Below are 19,187 nucleotides of genomic sequence, written 5' to 3' on the forward strand. Positions count from 1 at the left end.
CTCGTCTCCGGCTTTGACGTCCGCTGCTTCCACGCCTTTGACGTCTGCCGCTTCCACGCCGCCGATGACGTCTGCCGCTTCCACGCCGCCGATGACGTCTGCCGCTTCCACGCCGCCGATGACGTCTGCCGCTTCCACGCCGCCGATGACGTCTTCCTCCACACCGCCGCCGACGTCTGCCGCTTCCACGCCGCCGCCGACGTCATATCCTCGTTTCCGGCGAGACGCACTATGGCGCCAATCACGTCTGCCTTCCCGACGGCCAAGATGGTGGCCGTCCCTTGGTCGCCCGCCTCGCCGGCTTCAGCGGCGTTCTTCTCGCCGCCGCCATCAGACTCGTCCTCGGTGGATTTGGGGACATTTGGGTCGGCGACCCACCACCAATTCACCCCTCCGCCCTCCCTTGATTTTTTTCCCTGTGCCTTTTGTGGTACGACCTGTAGGACATCTGGGAGCTGTCCATAAGGAGGGGGGTACTGTTACGGCTCAGGCTCCTGCCAACGCCGCTCATCCGTCTGTGCGCACCTCGGGACACGCCCACGGGTGCGCACATCCAGGGACGCGCCGCGCGCGTCCCCGCCCTGCAGCAGCCACCAGCTGCAATCACTCACCGGCAATCTACACTCCTGGGTCTGATGAGGGCAAGCTCAATAAAGGACCAGTGGACCCAAGGATCGTCGCGGGAACTTAGCTTTCTCATGGTGTACCGTAAGCAACAAGCTTTATGCTATATTCGTGTTTCCTCTCCGTGCCTTGATTTGTCCTTTGTCTTCTCCCGTGTCCCCGCAGTACCCTCCGTCGCCTGGAAAGCGAGCTGTGCGTCTCATTTTCCCCCTGGATCTCCCTCTGGACTCTGACTGCTTCCTTCGTTCCTCGACCTCTTGCTCGCCCCTGGATTCCGACGCCTCTCTCTCGCCCCGGATAACCTGCCTGCCCCATGGACTTCCTCATATCTCGTTCAACACGTTGGTAACACTCACTTCAGTTAACTACACACATAGTCTTACACCACACACTCTTGTATTCTAGTTCACACTCCATTTCCTTAGTTTAGTAGTATTGTTTGTTATTATTTATATATATATATATATATATATATATATATATATATGTTGACTATATATATATATATATATATATATATATATATATATATATATATATATATATATATATATATATAATAATTGTATATACTGCCCCCTGGTGTCTGTTTGTCGTCACCTCCTCTCAGTAAACACAACAAAAATCTTCCAAGGGAATTGTTTTCTGAATTTGTAAACAATAACAAAATTATAAAAATTAGAGATTTTGACATAATAAGAAATATCAATGTAATCCCCGTAGATTATCAATATGTATCTTTATTGTTGATATTTGTATCGATCCATCCAACCCTGTTTATATTCAAGAGTTCTGGCTTAGCATGGCGTATTGTCTCCTCCTACGGTGTGTAGTGTAGCACGTTTAGCTCGTCATCATCCTCCAGTGATAATGTTAACTGTAAGAAATGTAGTTTATTTGCCACCGTGGGGGGATAGGGACTCGAACTGTGGAAGGATGTCAGCCACTGGCTCGATAACGAAGACTCTACATTGCATAGAGGACGTGGTCCGGTCAAAATTGTTATCGAAGAAATACGTAAACAACAGAAGGTTCCTTGAAGTACTACCATTATACCAACCTTCCCTAAGTCAGATCAAAACACAAGTTCGAACATTTTGGCTCACATATTTGGCTTCTCAAAACAGTTTATTTGGTACTATACATTGATGGCAATTGATTGAAAAAAAAAAATTCAGAAACATATTGAATGATTCTTGGGTACAATGCATTCAGTACGTAAGGATTTTATAGTAAGGAAAAGAATAAATATGGAAACTGCAAATAATGTTTGGAGAGAGAGAGGGAGATGATAATGCAAAGCTTACCTGCAAATTCCACAGCTGATTCTTCCCTTGCCCCCGCAATGTGGGTGTTCACTTTCACTGGGGTTCTTACATTGACACTCACAGTTTGTGGATAATTCCACTGTCAACGTGTCTTTAATACCAAGTGGTCTGATAGAGAATGACTTGTTGTTAATGCACGCGTCTGCTGTTACTGTCACGTCGAAAGATATCTGCGGAAAAAAGGGTTTTTGAATAATTAAAATAGTAAAATACTAATTACCATAAGGGGAACTGCACATTTTTTGGAATTGTGCCTCTCATTCACAATCCTTATGAAAGACATGACGACGGATGGATTTTAAAAAAATGTATTCCAAATATTAAATGAATATAGATAAAAGTCCGCTTACAGCGGAGCCAATGGGCGCGCCACTATTCCTCCCGTAAAATTCGATAAATAACCATTCAAAAAGTGCCAACAATACTTACAATTTACATTTTGTGACCTGAATATTAACTAAGTATTAGTGATATTGTAGTTAGAAGTGCTAACACAGACAAACTATTTATAGCGGCGACATCACTTAATTTTTACATCATCGAGTGGTCTGCTGATTCTTCGCTTCCTTGCTCCTTGTAAATTTATTCTAGATCATAAATCATGCATCTCACCTGCACAGAAGAAGTCTGGGTAGGTATTCTAAAAAAGTTGGTACACTTTGACAGCCATTTAGGACCCGAAACCAGCAAGGACGACATGAAAAGATACTTGGTCCCTCTGCTGGACTTTCTGGCATGCCTTGTGGTACTTGTACGTAATTAGGATTACATGGTTATCATTCGGGCTGTCTGTGACTAAGGATTTTCATAGTCCAATCTGATTCATTAGATTTTGATCATGTGCAAAGCGTTTCTTTGCATGCTTGCATGTGTGCTAGGAGCACAGCTAATCGGTATAACCACAAATAAACAGATCCTTTTTGAGGCATGTGTACCTTAAAAAATCTACAACACTCAAATAAACAAATCAAAACAACTCTTGAGAATAAAATGAACTTGCTCAATTAGAATATTCACAGGTATCTTTACAGTAAGTAATTGTAAAAATGTACTGATATAAAAACACAAAACAATAGATTAGAATGTACTGTGATTAAATGCCTTAATGGAGATGAAGGAGAATGACTGATTGGAATAACTTATTATCAACTCCTTCTGCCCTGCTCTTCCATCTAGCTATCCATCCATCCATCCATTTTCTACCACTTGTCCCTTTTTGGGGTCGCTGGAGTCTATCTCAGCTGCATCCGGGCGGAAGGCGGGGTACACCCTGGACAAGTCGCCACCTCATCGCAGGGCCAACACAGATAGACAGACAACATTCACACTCACATTCACACACTAGGGCCAATTCAGTGTTGCCAATCAACCTATCCCCAGGTGCATGTCTTTGGAGGTGGGAGGAAGCCGGAGTACCCGGAGGGATCCCACGCAGTCACGGGGAGAACATGCAAACTCCACACAGAAAGATCCCGAGCCCGGGATTGAACTCAGGACTACTCAGGACCTTCGTATTGTGAGGCATATGCACTAACCCCTGTGCTGCCCGTCTAGCTAATAATCCAATAACAATCTTTGCACTTGCAGTGTGTCGAGCTATCCAGTGATGTCACCGCATATGTAAATGCGCTCACTGTTCCACTGGCTACGCCAACTACCAAAGAGGTATCTGAAGCTGCCACGTAAACCGAATGTTATCTCGCAACTATAAAAAAAACCCACATCGGAATAGAGACGGTTTGTATCTTGAAAAACTTGGTAGTTGGGACGCTCCTAAATAAGGGCACGCCTGTAAAACCAGATTATCCTTTCGCAAATACACAAAATTCACATCTTAGAAATGAAACATGAGCTGACCTTCTGTCCCACAAGGACGTTGTCACAAACTCCCTTGTTGTCCCCTTCTTGTCGTGCGTCTTCACATCGCGGGGTGTAGACAACTCTTACATTTTCAGGCAGATTATCGTGGGTTAGGGTAACTTTGGAGGACAACCTCTGGAATACAATTTGTTTTGGGGTAAAAACAAGTATTTGCTCTTAATAGGGTTAGGCATCGTTTAAATTTAGATGATTCCAGTTGGTCATCTGTATTGCACTTCACAAAGATTCTCAATTTTGAATCTTTTAAGAAGCAGGGTCTAAAATGTACTATAAATTTCTCACGAAGCTATTTTCAAGCAGTGTATAAATATCAATCCTCACAAGTTTAATGCAAATGTTAAGAAGTTTATTTCCACAGGGATACAATTCACAAAAGTTTAAATTTAGTTTTAAATATGTTAATAAAAAACACTTGCACACATCCTGTTGTTTGTGTTACAGACAGACATGTTCTGATTAAAGTTTTATACCACAGATTCAAATCATCCATGAATGAGGTCTGCTGATACCGATCACAGGTATTTACTGTCAAAAATGTTTGTTTTTTTACGGTGAGCTTTATTGACAGTGAGACTATATCAACACAATATTCAAGCTACGGTAGTTTCTTATTTTCTGTAGTAACGCGCTTCCATTTACACTTCTTAACCTTTACTGAGCACTTATTTCTTATGTTTTCCTTAAGCTAGTTTAGCATGCTAGCTTAGAAATTAGCTTGCCTGCTTCTACTTGTTCTTCCTCTGTGTGTAAAATGTTTAGTCTTCTAGCTATAATAATACATAAGAAATGTGGTTTATTTGCCACAATGAAGGAATATTGACTTAGGGAGTGGCTCCACACAATGTATTGAGATACATTTAGCCGCTTAGCCAACTCTGTAGCAGCTAATTCTTCCAGTCCGCGGACTAAGAAAATAGGAATCGACGTTTAAAAATGTATATAATAAAAACGGTTCTGGGAGAATCGGAATGTAAGGCCCGGTTACCATCGATGCCCAACCCTAGTTCTTAATCATGAAAAAGAAAATAGCAACAATTCAAAACTTACATTGTATGCACTTTCAATCAACTGGACAACATTGTTCGAATCGTGCGACAGAACTCCCACCTCAGATTTTGGAATCATCTTCGAAAGTTGCTAGGATTAAAGTCAACATTTGTTTTAGGAATCATTTCACAGCCACAACCATAGTACGTTATCAAAAGGCTATACTATGAATATGTGATAACATTTGTTTACCTTGTACATGTTTTCCACATCTTTTGTCACAGCAAAGATTGGTAGAATATTGTTTTCTTCCAACTGCATCGCGAGTTGACCAACAGATGGGTAGTCCTGTACATGAATACATTTAAAACGTACGTAATGTAGATTTTGTTTGAATATCAAACTCTGAATTACATAAAGGTCTGCAGAGTGGTTTCTATATGCACTGCTGCTACACCAAAGTGTCTGTATTTTGTGCTTCTGTGAATTAGTCCACAGGATCAATAATGTACCCTGACTCTATTCTATCAAATTTTCATTGTTAGCACCACAAATTGATAGTTTCTTTTATTTCACAAATAGTTTAGTTTTTGAGATGACAGCTCGTACTGGACCTCACTCTCAGCCCCTGGTTCCATTCCACCTGGGTCCTCCGAATGAGTCCAGTGCACTAGGCACCAAGCTAAAAGTCTGATCGAGTTGTCAAAGTGTCAGGGAGTGATGTTTTACCAAATTACCAGCGTACACTTGGTACAGCTGTACTTGGTTACACTCGTAGAAGCTCATGCTGCACGTGGACATTAAACAAGCAGAAAAACAAATGTTGTAGAACGTAGGTGTCAAAATCACGGCCCGGGGGACAGATCTGGCCCGCCACATCATTTTATGTGGCCCGCCAACGCCTGGAAATAATATGCATCAATAAAGTACTCACTAAATGCATCCTTTCTTTCCATTTTGACAGAATTTTTTTTTTTTATTGCATATATTTTTATTCAATAATATCTAATAATGTAACACTCACTATATTATTATACATTAAACAATTTTTTTCTTAAAATAAAAAATAATTAAATATTTGCTTGATTTATGTATGAATCTGTAATAACAATGTTGGTAATGTTAACAATGTAATGTTAGTTACATTTGTATGAATTTAGATTGGAAAGTAATTATCTGATAATAGTGAACCATTAGTTTCATGTTTCCTAACAATGTAACACATATATTATTATACATTAAACTTTTTTTGTAAACATGAAAATAAATACCTGATTGACAAATTATTTCAAATCAAGTTCGCCATTAAATTATACATTGTAAAAATGGTAACAGATTTTACAGTAAAAAAAAATTAAAATCGCTGCTCAGTGGCCAGAATTTTATCATATAAAACAACAGTGGTACCATTTTTTCTATTTAAAGTAATACACCACAAACACAACCACCATGGAGTTCATGATTAACACACAAACATTTTTGTAGCAAATTCCTAAAAACATTAGAGCGCTCCTGTTGTATAGAGGAACTTGGACCACTGTAAACACACTGACATTTTGGTAGCAAACAGAATACTGGGGTCATAACTTATGATTTACATAACTGACGCGTTCCTCAAGACACCCATTAGGGCCTCTCCTTTTTGACTGTTACAAATTATTTTGGTAATGTGATCTATGTAACTAAGATGTTGCTGTAGCTTGTTTATTACTTCAGATGCAGTCAGTAGTCATTAGTTCAACTTCTTTAGTTATAGTGTTCTTAAGTTTCCATTTTAGTTCCTCTCTTTTTCATCATTTTGGCCATTTAGCTGGTGTCGGTGTTTATTTGAGTCCAGGTTATTTGAATTCATCGCTGAACAGCTGTCATAGATATGATTTTTGAGCAGCTTTTTTGCATAAGGTCCTTATAATCAGCCAAAGCGCTCCTGTAACTTGACAAAATAATTAGACCAAAATCAATTGTCTACTGTAGAGAACGCTGGTTCTTTGGAATATACAAAACAGGACTAATAGTGAAGCGAGAAGTGAGGCCTCATGGTCCTTTGCTTTCTGTAAATGTACCCCCCCAACTTCGTTAAATAGCCCTGCCTTAGGTGTACCTGCCTGTCCTGCTTCTAAATGCCAACCCTTGTAGTGTGCCCACACATACCATCAGGTTGGTCTTGGTGTACAGGTTGTTTGTCATGTGACACTGCTCATCATTTGGCTCCAGAATGCCCGCCAGTTTTCCATCTCCGGCCATATGGAATCCATCATCCGTTGCCAGCACAAGTAGTCGAGTGCTACTGTTCCTCCAACCTATTTTACTCTAGCAAACAAAATGCAAGTTTAAATTCACTTTCACATAAGAAGATTGACACAACTTGCAAAGAATCTGGGTTGCATGACTAAACGACTCATTAGTGGCCACACATTCTGTGGATGGAGACAATGTTTGGGGGAGAGATGTTAGGACACTGTTGTAAGCAGACAATAGGTGATGACGTAAACCTGGCATTTCTAGTTTGACAGAGTTCGCTTCTTTCACAAGCCAGCAAGTCCTTCCTAACCAGAATTTGGACATCTTTGTCCTCAAAGGAATGTTCCTACTTCTTGAGATGCACATGAGCTGTTGACTGGGCCAAACAAACTGCACTCCTATGCTGTGCTATGCATTTGTCTAAGGGTTTTATGGTCTCTACATTGTGGAAGTCATTACTACACTAAACTGCAAATATAACATTACTTCCCAGTACAACCTTTATTAGTGCTGGGCGACACTGAGAATTTTGGTAACAATCTCCATCCATCCATTTTCTACCGCTTGTCCCTGGAGCCTATCTCAGCTGCATTTGGGCTGAAGGCGGAGTACACCCTGGACAAGTCGCCACCTCATTGCAGGGCCAACACAGATAGACAACATTCAAACACTAGGGCCAATTTAGGATTGTCAATCAACCTATCCCCCAGGTGCATGTCTTTGGAGGTGGGAGGAAGCCGGAGTACCAGGTGGGAACCCACGCAGTCGCGGGGAGAACATGTAAACTCCTCATACCAAGTAAATACAGGTATAATATTCATACTTGCCAACCCTCCCGGATTTTCCGGGAGACTCCCAAAATTCAGCGCCTCTCCCGAAAACCTCCCGGGACAAATTTTCTCCCGAAAATCTCCCGAAATTCAGGCGAACCTGAGTGACGTGTCGACAGCCTGTTTTCACGTCCGCTTTCCCACAATATAAACAGCATGCCTGCCCAATCACGTTATAACTGTAGAATGATGGAGGGCGAGTTCTTGGTTTCTTATGTGGGTTTATTGTTAGGCAGTTTCATTAACGTCCTCCCAGCGCGGTAGCAACACACAACAACAGCAGTCACGTTTTCGTCTACCGTAAAGCAGTTCGTCTGCCGTAAACAGCAATGTTGTGACACTCTTAAACAGGACAATACTGCCATCTACTGTACATGCATATGTGACAATAACATCTACGGCTTTTAGAGAGTGCAGTGCACAACTGCGCACACAGCAAGGAGACGAAGCAGAATGCATCATCAGAGAGGGTGTTCAGCATGGTTCGAAAAATAGCAGAGGTGGGTAGTAACGCGCTACATTTACTACGTTACATCTACTTGAGTAACTTTTGGGATAAATTGTACTTCTAAGAGTAGTTTTAATGCAACATACTTTTACTTTTACTTAAGTATATTTATAGAGAAGGAACGCTACTTTTACTCCGCTACTTGTATCTACATTCAGCTCGCTACTCGCTACTAATTTTTATCGATCTGTTAATGCACGCTTTGTTTGTTTTGGTCTGTCAGACAGACCTTCAAAGTGCCTGCCTTACTGGTGACGTTTCACTTCATTCCACCAATCAGATGCAGTCACTGGTGACGTTGGACCAATCAAACAGAGCCAGGTGGTCACATGACCTGACTTAAACAAGTTGAAAAACTTATTGGGGTGTTACCATTTAGTGGTCAATTGTACGGAATGTGTACTGTACTGTGCAATCTAATAATAAAAGTTCCAATCAATCAATCAAAAGTGTGAAGGACAAATATACTTGTTTTATTTCAACCGTACATCCCGTCAAAAGCCTCAAGACTGACCGCACATGAGGACGTTCCTGTCTTCACAATAAAAGTGCCGCTCCATCGCGCCTGCGCTTTCAAAACAAGAGTCTCCGAAAGCCAGCGCAAACAAGCTAGCAAGCTACGGAGTTTGACGCCAATATATTTCTTGTAAAGTGTATAAAAACGAATATGGAAGCTGGACAAATAGGATGCCAAAAACCCACCACTTTCATGTGGTATTAGACAGAAAGGAGGAACTTTTCTTCTCCTCCATTTGAAAACGTGGACATTATCATCACTACTGTCTGATTACAATCAATGCAAGTCATCAGAATCAGGTAATACACCAACTTATATTCTAGTCTTCATTAAAGAAAGGAATCTATATGTTAAACATGCATGTATATTCATTAAAACACCTTTAACATGTAAACAAAAACAGAAAAATAAATACATATAAATGATATACTGTATATATCAATGTATATATATATATATATATATATATATATATATATATATATATATATATATATATATATATATATATATATATGAGTGTGTATGTTACTAATCAGTTACTCAGTACTTGAGTAGTTTTTTCACAACATACTTTTTACTTTTACTCAAGTAAATATTTGGGTGACTACTCCTTACTTTTACTTGAGTAATAAATCTCTAAAGTAACAGTACTCTTACTTGAGTACAATTTCTGGCTACTCTACCCACCTCTGAAAAATAGTGACAGAGAATAGAACAAGGATGAACAATTCAACCCTTAACTCAACAATGATGAGTGTTATGTGTGTGTATATGTGTAAATAAATGAACACTGAAATTCAAGTATTTCTTTTATATATATATATATATATATATATATAAAAGAAATTACTCAATTTTCCTCAGAGTTGGCATTCGTATCGGTAATACTTCATACTTGCCAACCTTGAGACCTCCGATTTCGGGAGGTGGGGTGGGGGGTGGGGGGCGTGGTCGGGGTGGGGGGGCGTGGTTGAGGTGGGGGCACGGTGGGGGGCGTGGTTAAGAGGGGAGGAGTATATTTACAGCTAGAATTCACCAAGTCAAGTATTTCATATATATATATATATATATATAAAAGAAATACTTGACTTTCAGTGAATTCTAGCTATAAATATATATATATATATATAAGTATTTTTTTATATATATATATATATATTTATAGCTTAAATTCACTGAAAGTCAAGTATTTCTTTTATATATATATATATATATATATATATATATATATATATATATATATATATATATATATATATATATATATATATATATATATATATATATATATATAAAAGAAATACTTGACTTTCAGTGAACATGAGAGGAGTATATTTACAGCTAGAATTCAGTGAAAGTCAAGTATTTCTTTTATATATATATATATATATATATATATATATATATATATGTATGTGTGGGAAAAAAATCACAAGACTATTTCATCTCTACAGGCCTGTTTCATGAGGGGGGGTACCCTCAATCATCAGGAGATTTTAATGGGAGCATTCGCATACCATGGTTTATATAGGGCACAGAGTGGGTGGGTACAGGCTGGCCTAGGGGCGTGGTGATTGGCTCATGTGTTACCTAGGAGGTGTTTCCGTCTATGGCGGCATATATATATATATATATATATATATATATATATATATATATATATATATATATATATATATATATATATATATATATATATATATATATATATGAGAAATACTTGACTTGGTGAATTCTAGCTGTAAATATACTCCTCCCCTCTTAACCACGCCCCCCACCGCGCCCCCACCCCAACCACGCCCGCCCACCCCACCTCCCGAAATCGGAGGTCTCAAAGTTGGCAAGTATGAAGTATTACCGATACGAATGCCAACTCTGAGGAAAATTGAGTAATTTGCTGGACGTACAACATCAAGAAACTGCAACAAAAGTATTAATCTCATTGAACTAGTACAATCTCTCCAAACTATTATCGGTGTAATGTTAATTCCCTCTCTATATCTCTCTCTCTCTAGCGCTCAAGAGTTGGTGCAAAATTTACATCCCTACTGACTACGAGGGTTGCAAAATTCCGGGAATATTCAAAGTTGGAAACTTTCCATGGGAATTAACGGGAATATATGGGAATTAACGGGAATTAATGGGAAATTAATGGGAAATTAATGGGAATAAACACCGAATGCAACATGCTAGATCTTGCAGTATGATTATTAGCTAAAACAACCTGATTTAATTAAGTTAAGTTAAAGTTAAAGTACCAATGATTGTCACACACACACACTAGGTGTGGTGAAATGTGTCCTCTGCATTTGACCCATCCCCTTGATCACCCCCTGGGAGGTGAGGGGAGCAATGGGCAGCAGCGGTGTCGCGCCCAGGAATCATTTTGGTGATTTAACCCCCAATTCCAACCCTTGATGCTGAGTGCGAAGCAGGGAGCTAATGGGTCCCATTTTTATAGTTTTTGGTATGACTTGGCCGGGGTTTGAACTCACAACCTACCGATCTCAGTGCGGACACTTTACCCACTAGGCCACTGAGATGCAAATTCAGTAGAATTTCAACCCTTCACTGTGCATTCCTCCATCACATGTGCAGTGCATTCTTCCATCACATGCACAGATAATTCCCAGCATGCTACACACTACAGCTATTGAGGCCACACTAGTATTTGAGCCCAAGGACTTCATCCAGTCAGGTAAGTTTTGATGATATTACTGGGGTAAATATATTTGATCTATAGTATTTAAGTTTAATAGAGGTGTAATTGCTTGTTACTGTATGACTATAGGCTACTCCAGCAGACTTCCACTCAGGCTAGCTAGCTGTTCCTGTATTTGTTCAATGATTTTGGGGCCAATATTTTGAGCTAGCTAGGTTTATGTACCACCACAGTCTCATAATGAACCGAAAATATTTCTCCGTTAGCCGTGAGGCTAATTTTCTCTATGTTAAATCCCATTTATTTATGCTAACAACATTAGTCATCCGAATTTACCTTTTTTGTGATCTGTAAAGTTCAACTAGCAAATACTAAATCAAAACGTGTAGTTTCCTCTGCCTTCTGTTCTGCTAGCCATTCTGTTGTCATACAAGAATGTAGGTTATACCTTGATTTAGCATGCTGATTGAGTGTTCATTTATTAATCTAGCCTATTTCTATTCATTTGTCCATCAGTAAAATATTTTTAAAGACAACTCCAATTGTTTAGCTGACTATTTATATGTGTGTGTGGCATTCCATTAGTCTTTTACAAGAATAAATAAATACAAACAGAATAATGCCACGTACACCATCTGATGTGTGGAGACATTTCACCCCAACCAATGTAGGCGGAAAGCTACGTCAAAAATGCCACAAAGATGCAGCAGCATATAGACAAGTGTCCTATAATATATAATTATTGTAATTCCCCATTAATTCCCATATATTCCCAATAATTCCCATGGACGATGTCCAACTTTGAATAATCAAAAAATGGTCAATATTTCCAAACTTCCCGAGCTTAACTTCCCGTGGTAAATTTCTGGAAAGTTTCTGGAAATTTACCGGAAACTTTCCACCCCTTTGCAGCCCTACTGACTACTGACATTATTTGTATGTGTAATTGAAATTATTTTTGTTTTTTGTTTACATTTTGATATTTATGTTTTATTACATTTTAGTTATTTTGCAATAATTACCTTTTTCCTCAAACAATTGTGTGTCATAGAATGTAATAGGGTAATTATTTTTTATTTATATACTTACACATTGTTTTAGATTGTTGTATTTAGTTATAAAAACATGTTTTTTTTCTATGCAGTGTTTTCCATTGCTCTCATAATCTATCAACTAACTAAAAGCAATCCAACACAAGTATTCAATGATAGTGATCTTTCAAGTTAAAAGTATTGGCATCTGTATAGGCGATACTAGCCCTGTGTTTATTTTGTATTGGATCAATACCAAAACTCCCAGTATTGTTCCCTTTCCATGTTTTAAAATCAGTCCCTCCAGGATTTTGCAGGCTTTTTTGATGATTGTTGCGTTCTAAAATTTGCGGTAGCATTTTTATGAAAGTTGTGGAAAAAGTTGTAATGTTTTTTAGGCTTATTTTGTATTGTCATTAACATTGAATAAAGTTGTGATTTTAAGAATTTGTACCGGTAATCAATGTTTATAAGTGGAACCAAATACTGTATTGATGTTTTTCTTGTTTACACAAAACACACTTAAAAGTAGACATCAGATGGCAGTAAAAATACATACTCAGAGCTTATTGTCAAATGACTCTACAATAGTAATATTAAAAATACATTACAGTAATAAACACCGCCAAAGGCTTCCTTTTTGTCCGCTGTCTGCTTAGTCGTCCACAAGTTGCAAACATCCTCCTTATACAAACCCTGTTTCCATATGAGTTTGGAAATTGTGTTAGATGTAAATATAAACGGAATACAATGATTTGCAAATCATTTTCAACCCATATGCAGTTGAATGTGCTACAAAGACAACATATTTGATGTTCAAACTTAAAAACATTTTTTTTTGCAAATAATCATTAACTTTAGAATTTGATGCCAGCAACACGTGACAAAGAAGTTGGGAAAGGTGGCAATAAATACTGATAAAGTTGAGGAATGCTCATCAAACACTTATTTGGAACATCCCACAGGTGTGCAGGCTAATTGGGAACAGGTGGGTGCCATGATTGGGTAAAAAAACAGCTTCCCAAAAAATGTTCAGTCTTTCACAAGAAAGGATGGGGCGAGGTACACCCCTTTGTCCCCAACTGCGTGAGCAAATAGTCAAACAGTTTAAGAACAACGTTTCTCAAAGTGCAATTGCAAGAAATTTAGGGATTTCAACATCTACAGTCCATAATATCATCAAAAGGTTCAGAGAATCTGGAAAAATCACTCCCTCAGACGGCACTGTATCAAAAACCGACATCTATCTCTAAAGGATATCACCACATGGGCTCAGGAACACTTCAGAAAACCACTGTCACTAAATACAGTTTGTCGCTGTAAGTGCAAGTTAAAGCTCTACTATGCAAAGCGAAAGCCATTTATCAACAACATCCAGAAACGCCGCCAGCTTCTCTGGGCCCGAGATCATCTAAAATGGACTCATGCAAAGTGGAAAAGTGTTCTGTGGTCTGACGAGTCCACATTTCAAATTGTTTTTGGAAATATTCGACATCGTGTCATCCGGACCAAAGGGAATGCGAACCATCCAGACTGTTATCGACGCAAAGTTTAAAAGCCAGCATCTGTGATGGTATGGGCGTGCATTAGTGCTCAAGGCATGGGTAACTTACACATCTGTGAAGGCACCATTAATGCTGAAAGGTACATACAAGTTTTGGAACAACATATGCTGCCATATAAGCGCCGTCTTTTTCATGGACGCCCCTGCTTATTTCAACAAGACAATGCCAAGCCACATTCAGCACGTGTTACAACAGCGTGGCTTCGTAAAAAAGGAGTGCGGGTACTTTCCTGGCCCGCCTGCAGTCCAGACCTGTCGCCTATCGAAAATGTGTGGCGCATTATGAAGCGTAAAATACGACAGCGGAGACCCCGGACTGTTGAACGATTGAAGCTCTGCATAGAACAAGAATGGGAAAGAATTCCACTTTCAAAGCTTCAACAATTAGTTTCCTCAGTTCCCAATCGTTTATTGAGTGTTGTTAAAAGAAAAGGTGATGTAACACAGTGGTGAACATGCCCTTTCCCAACTACTTTGGCACGTGTTGCAGCCATGAAATTCTAAGTTAATTATTATTTGCAAAAAAAAAAAAAAGTTTATGAGTTTGAACATCAAATATCTTGTCTTTGTAGTGCATTCAATTGAATATGGGTTGAAAAGGATTTGCAAATCATTGTATTCCGTTTATATTTACATCTAACATAATTTCCCAACTCATATGGAAACAGGGTTTTACCTTTAAAAAATGTTTGTCCATCTAAACATTAATTAATGTTCATAAAAAAAAATGTGTGAACTGTTGAGAGCAATCAATAGTGCTAATTCTTGTTGGCAAATGAGAGACGATGAGAAATTATCATTACGCTTCAACGTTTTTGTCATGTAATTGCTAGGTCAGCATTGCAAATTAAAATATGTTCTTAGTGGTCTTACCGTGAATAAATAAAGCTTGGATAAATATATAAATACATGTCAACTAGGAAGTATACTATATTACCCAGAAGGCTCGCTTACTGAATAAGCTTAATATTGTTTATATTTTTAATGCTTACCCCACATACAGCCGCTTGCATCATGGCATCAAGACTCCCTTCAGGAGAATCCAAGTTCCCAGAAATGGACTGCGCTGTCACCACGTTTCTGAACTCGTCACTCCTTGGCGTCATACTAAGCACATGCCGATAGCCAAACGAAGCTTGACACTCATAATTCTCATCACACGGCTTCTGCAGCTTGTTCTTGTTGGTGTTTGTGTATGGAAGGACAGTCTTATCAACAAAGGCACCAAAACCTGCAGTTACAGGAATTTAAGTAGTCCCATAGTTAATGATTCCTCTAATTGCAACCCTATAAGTGTACAAGATAATTACAACGGTGATATAGAGAATGCAATATATTACCAATTTGAGCATGTTGAGTAATTTTATTTAGCGCAGCCAAAAGATCCTTCCCCAGTCCTTTAACATTTTCTAAGTCATCTCTCATGGAGAAAGACAGGTCCATCAGGTAGTAGAGATCAACTGGATAACCCTCAACTCTTTTAAACGAAACGCTGAATGTGGTTGGAAGCCCTGCGAACACAAAAGTAAAGGAAAAACAAAACCTGCAAAACCAATACACGTGAACAATGATACATATACATGGTGAAGACAGTAATGAGCATACATCGTGGAGGGGAGGGCCACTTTCGTGCTCTGCTATAAGTTTTATTTCATTTAATAGTGTTTCTTCCCTTTTTTATCAAAATGGTGGATTATTTCTTACCCAATGAAAAATCACAGAGACTTGAGTCACCAACTCATAGGGGTCTTGTTTGGTCACTCCATTCCGCGGAATGATACACACAATGTTCAGCTGTACGATAATTGTGACAAAATATGAAAGCCAAGGCAAAATTCTGGTCAACATTTTTGTCAAACACTGACTCATACAAAAAGTGGAGAGTACGAAAACCAAATCGTATACAAAACGGGGAGTATGAAAACTGAATCATACAAAAACTGGGGGAAATAAAAAATACATTTTGCTTTGAGTGTAGAGTACAAAAGCCAAATTATATGAAAAGCGGGGAGTGTGAAAACCGAATCATATGAAAAAGGGAAAGTACGAAAACCGAATCATAGAAAAAGTGGGGATTATGAAAAATGAATCACACGAAAAGTGGAAAGTACGAAAACCGAATCTTAAGAAATGTGGGGAGTAAGAAAACTGATACACACAGAAAGTGAAGAGTACGAAAACCAAATAATACGAAAAGTGGGGTGTATGAAAACTGATACACACAAAAAGTGTAGAGTACGAAAACCGAATCATAACAGAAGTGGGGAGTGTGAAAACCACGTCACATGAAAAGTGGGAAGTACGAAAAACAGAATAACAGAAAAAGTGTAGAGTACGAAAACCAAATCATATGAAAAGTGAGGAGTTTGAAAACAGAATCATGAAAAGTGGAGAGTACAAAAACCAAATGAAACGTAAAGTGGGGAGTATGAAAACCAAATCATATGAAAGTTGGGGAGTATGAAATCCGAATCATATGAAAAGTGGAGAGTACGAAAACCGAACGAAACGTAAAGTGGGGAGTATGAAAACCAAATCATATGAAAGGCGGGGAGTATGAAATCTGAATTATATGATAGTGGAGAGTATGAAAACCGAATCATTTGAAAAGGGGGGACTAATAAAAACGAATCACACGAAAAGTGGGGAGTATGGAAAGCGAATCATTTGAAAAGGGGGGACTAATAAAAACGAATCACACGAAAAGTGGAGAGTACGAAAACCAAATCATATGAAAAGTGGGGAGTGTGAAAACCGAATCATTTGAAAAGGGGGGACTAATAAAAACTAATCACTCGAAAAAAGGAGAGTACGAAAACCAAATCATATGAAAAGTGGGGAGTAAGAAAACTGATACACACTAAAAGTGTAGAGTACGAAAACCAAATCATACGAAAAGTGGGGTGTATGAAAACTGATACACACAAAAAGTGTAGAGTACGAAAACCGAATCATAACAGAAGTGGGGAGTGTGAAAACCCCGTCACATGAAAAGTGGGAAGTACGAAAAACAGAATAACAGAAAAAGTGTAGAGTACGAAAACCGAACGAAACGTAAAGTGGGGAGTATGAAAACCAAATCATATGAAAGGTGGGGAGTATGAAATCTGAATCATATGATAGTGGAGAGTATGAAAACCGAATCATTTGAAAAGGGGGGACTAATAAAAACGAATCACACGAAAAGTGGAGAGTACGAAAACCAAATCATATGAAAAGTGGGGAGTGTGAAAACCGAATCATTTGAAAAGGGGGGAGTAATAAAAACTAATCACACTAAAAGAGGGGAGTACAAAAACATGTATTTGATATTTCAGTATGTTTAAATATTTTAATTTATATCGGGAATATAAAATCAAACTCACCAGGTCGCAGTTTGAGACTTATCTTCTGTGGACTCAACTGAACAGGCTCTTGCATGTTGAATGAATTGGACAAAGATTCTGCCTTCACAATTTGTTGAACACTTGCAGGGTAGATGATTTCTTCTTCACGGCAACCTCGTTCCCTCAGCTTAGCTTGGGTTTCACAGCGTGCCGCCTCTTGCTCACCAGCTTTGGTAAAATTCTATACAGTAAATAAGAATTAGATGAGAATTTTCAAAAATATAATTTGAACTGCTTTTTTGTGCACTGGGTCATAAATATTCTAAAGTCAAAGCAAAATAAAGGAAGAAAAACGGCAACTGATTAACTTAGATGATCTCCCACTTTAGGTTACTACACTGTAAAAAACAATTCTGTAAAAAAACGGTCATCTACTGGCAGCTACGGCTGCCAAACGAAAACCATACAATTAAAGGAAAACATTGTAAACCAAATAATGATCAAAAACATTATATTTACAGAAATTTTCATGAAACGTTTTGCGCAAAAATATCGTAATTTTACAGATTTTTACTAAATTATTAAGATCAACCACCTTTAATAAAGTGCCGATGCAAACAGTTCTGCAGAAAAACACCTTTATTCTACAGAGTTTTTCCAAATTATTACGATCAAACACCTTTAATGAAGTGACAATGCTGACAGTTCCACAGAAAAATACCATTATTTTACAGATTTTTTCTGAATTGTTAAGATCAACCACCTTTAATAAAGTGACGATGCAAACAGTTCTGCAGAAATATACCTTTATTCAACAGGTAGATTGTTAGTATGGACATAGACTTTTATATAACAAGCTACATATTTAATGAAAGATAATTACTGTAATTTTACATGAATTTGAAAGTAATTTAAGAAAACAGAAAATGCTATGTATAATTAATTTTGTATTTTTCTGTAAAAAAAAAAATAGAAATATACATAGTTTGTCATTACTGGCACATTACTTAAAATAACAGGCGGATTGTTTATTTACAGATAATGTCTTCAATTCTACAGTTTTATAAACTATTTAAAAAAAATAGAAAAATTACAGTAGAAATTTAGAGTAAATTAAGCATAAAAATAGGATTTTTTTTTTAAAGTGTAGGCAAACATTCAATATGGCCACTGTTTATTTACCTTTAGCAGTGCAGATTTTAAAAGTTTAGTGGAGACTATACAAGCCATGGTATGAAATCTTCATATTGTTAAATATCTATTTATAACATATATACCTGGTATTACAATCAAAGTTTGATATAACGCAGTTGTTGTGGTCTATAAAATACAGATTGCGTTATTACTGAGCTCGCACTGTAGAGAAATACTTATTTTTTACCCTTTTTGTTGTTGTTGAAAGAATACAATAAAATGATCCCCTAACCAGACATGACGTGAATGGGGGATTTTTTGTATTTTTGGGAGGAATTTAGTAACTTCTAGTTTCTTCCGACAAAGAAAAAACAAATTTTCACCCTGCTGCTGCTTCACACTGTTGTCTGTGCTCCTTTGTCATCAAAGCTACTAAGTGCTATCTTTCTATTTTGTGTGCTTCTTTAAATATTTTATAGCCTTATTTAGTCCTTCACCAACACATTTTGTAGTTTTATCCAATTTACAAAGCACTTGCTCTTTTTGGTGTT

General features: G+C 38.0%; 1 protein-coding gene across 2 annotated transcripts in view; it reads right to left on the reverse strand.

Moving 5' to 3' along the window:
- The window catches only part of itgb2 (integrin, beta 2), a 51,021-nt gene that overhangs the window by 14,765 nt on the left and 17,069 nt on the right, over positions 1–19,187 (reverse strand). For both annotated transcript variants that reach the window (XM_061926252.1, XM_061926253.2), the window contains 8 exons: positions 17,542–17,743; positions 15,517–15,687; positions 15,169–15,407; positions 6,972–7,130; positions 5,073–5,168; positions 4,881–4,970; positions 3,810–3,947; positions 1,932–2,122 (listed from right to left, as the gene is read on the reverse strand). In XM_061926252.1, the coding sequence (XP_061782236.1) occupies positions 1,932–2,122; positions 3,810–3,947; positions 4,881–4,970; positions 5,073–5,168; positions 6,972–7,130; positions 15,169–15,407; positions 15,517–15,687; positions 17,542–17,743 (1,286 nt within the window). The remainder of the gene's footprint in view (positions 1–1,931; positions 2,123–3,809; positions 3,948–4,880; positions 4,971–5,072; positions 5,169–6,971; positions 7,131–15,168; positions 15,408–15,516; positions 15,688–17,541; positions 17,744–19,187) is intronic.

Source organism: Nerophis lumbriciformis, linkage group LG31, assembly GCF_033978685.3.
Source record: "Nerophis lumbriciformis linkage group LG31, RoL_Nlum_v2.1, whole genome shotgun sequence".
In the NCBI taxonomy this organism is placed as follows: domain Eukaryota; kingdom Metazoa; phylum Chordata; class Actinopteri; order Syngnathiformes; family Syngnathidae; genus Nerophis; species Nerophis lumbriciformis.